The 509-nt window shown below is 47.7% G+C and overlaps 1 protein-coding gene across 1 annotated transcript in view; it reads right to left on the bottom strand.

Annotated features, from left to right (window-relative positions):
- The window catches only part of AHNAK (AHNAK nucleoprotein), a 19927-nt gene that overhangs the window by 8768 nt on the left and 10650 nt on the right, over positions 1–509 (bottom strand). The window contains exon 5 of the mRNA XM_006899868.1: positions 3–509. Within this exon, the coding sequence (XP_006899930.1) occupies positions 3–509 (507 nt within the window). The remainder of the gene's footprint in view (positions 1–2) is intronic.

Raw genomic sequence — 509 nt, 5'->3', positions numbered from 1 at the left:
GGCAGGTTCACGTCCACTTCTGGGCCCTCACCTTTGAAGCCAGGCATGCTGAACTTGGGCATTTTCACCTTGGGCATCTTCAGGTGCCAGTCTGGACCATGAGCGTCCACATCTGGGACATCAATGTCCACTTTAGGGCCTTTGATGTCAACTTCAGGGCCTTTCAGATCTCCCTCTACTTTGGGAAGTGAAACATCCACATCTCCTTTTACTTTGGGACCAGTAAGATTAAGGTCAATCTCTGGCAAGGATATTTTTGGAGTTTTAAAATGCATTTCAGGCATTTTAAACTTTGGACTTTTCCATTTTCCTTCTGGACCTTCAATGTTCACATCAGGTCCCTCAATGTCCACTTTGGGTCCTGAGATGTCAATATCAGCCTTGGGCAGGTTCATGTCCACTTCTGGGCCCTCTCCTTTGAAGCCAGGCATATGGAACTTGGGCATTTTCATCTTGGGCATCTTCAGGTGCCAGTCTGGGCCATGGACATCCACATCTGGTGCATCAAT

The sequence above is a fragment of the Elephantulus edwardii genome, unplaced genomic scaffold (genome assembly GCF_000299155.1).
Source record: "Elephantulus edwardii isolate Elephantulus edwardi_28Jun2011 unplaced genomic scaffold, EleEdw1.0 scaffold00268, whole genome shotgun sequence".
Classification (NCBI taxonomy): Eukaryota; Metazoa; Chordata; class Mammalia; order Macroscelidea; family Macroscelididae; genus Elephantulus; species Elephantulus edwardii.
Note: the sequence above shows the minus strand (reverse complement) of the source record. Positions and strands in the feature narration are given on the sequence as shown.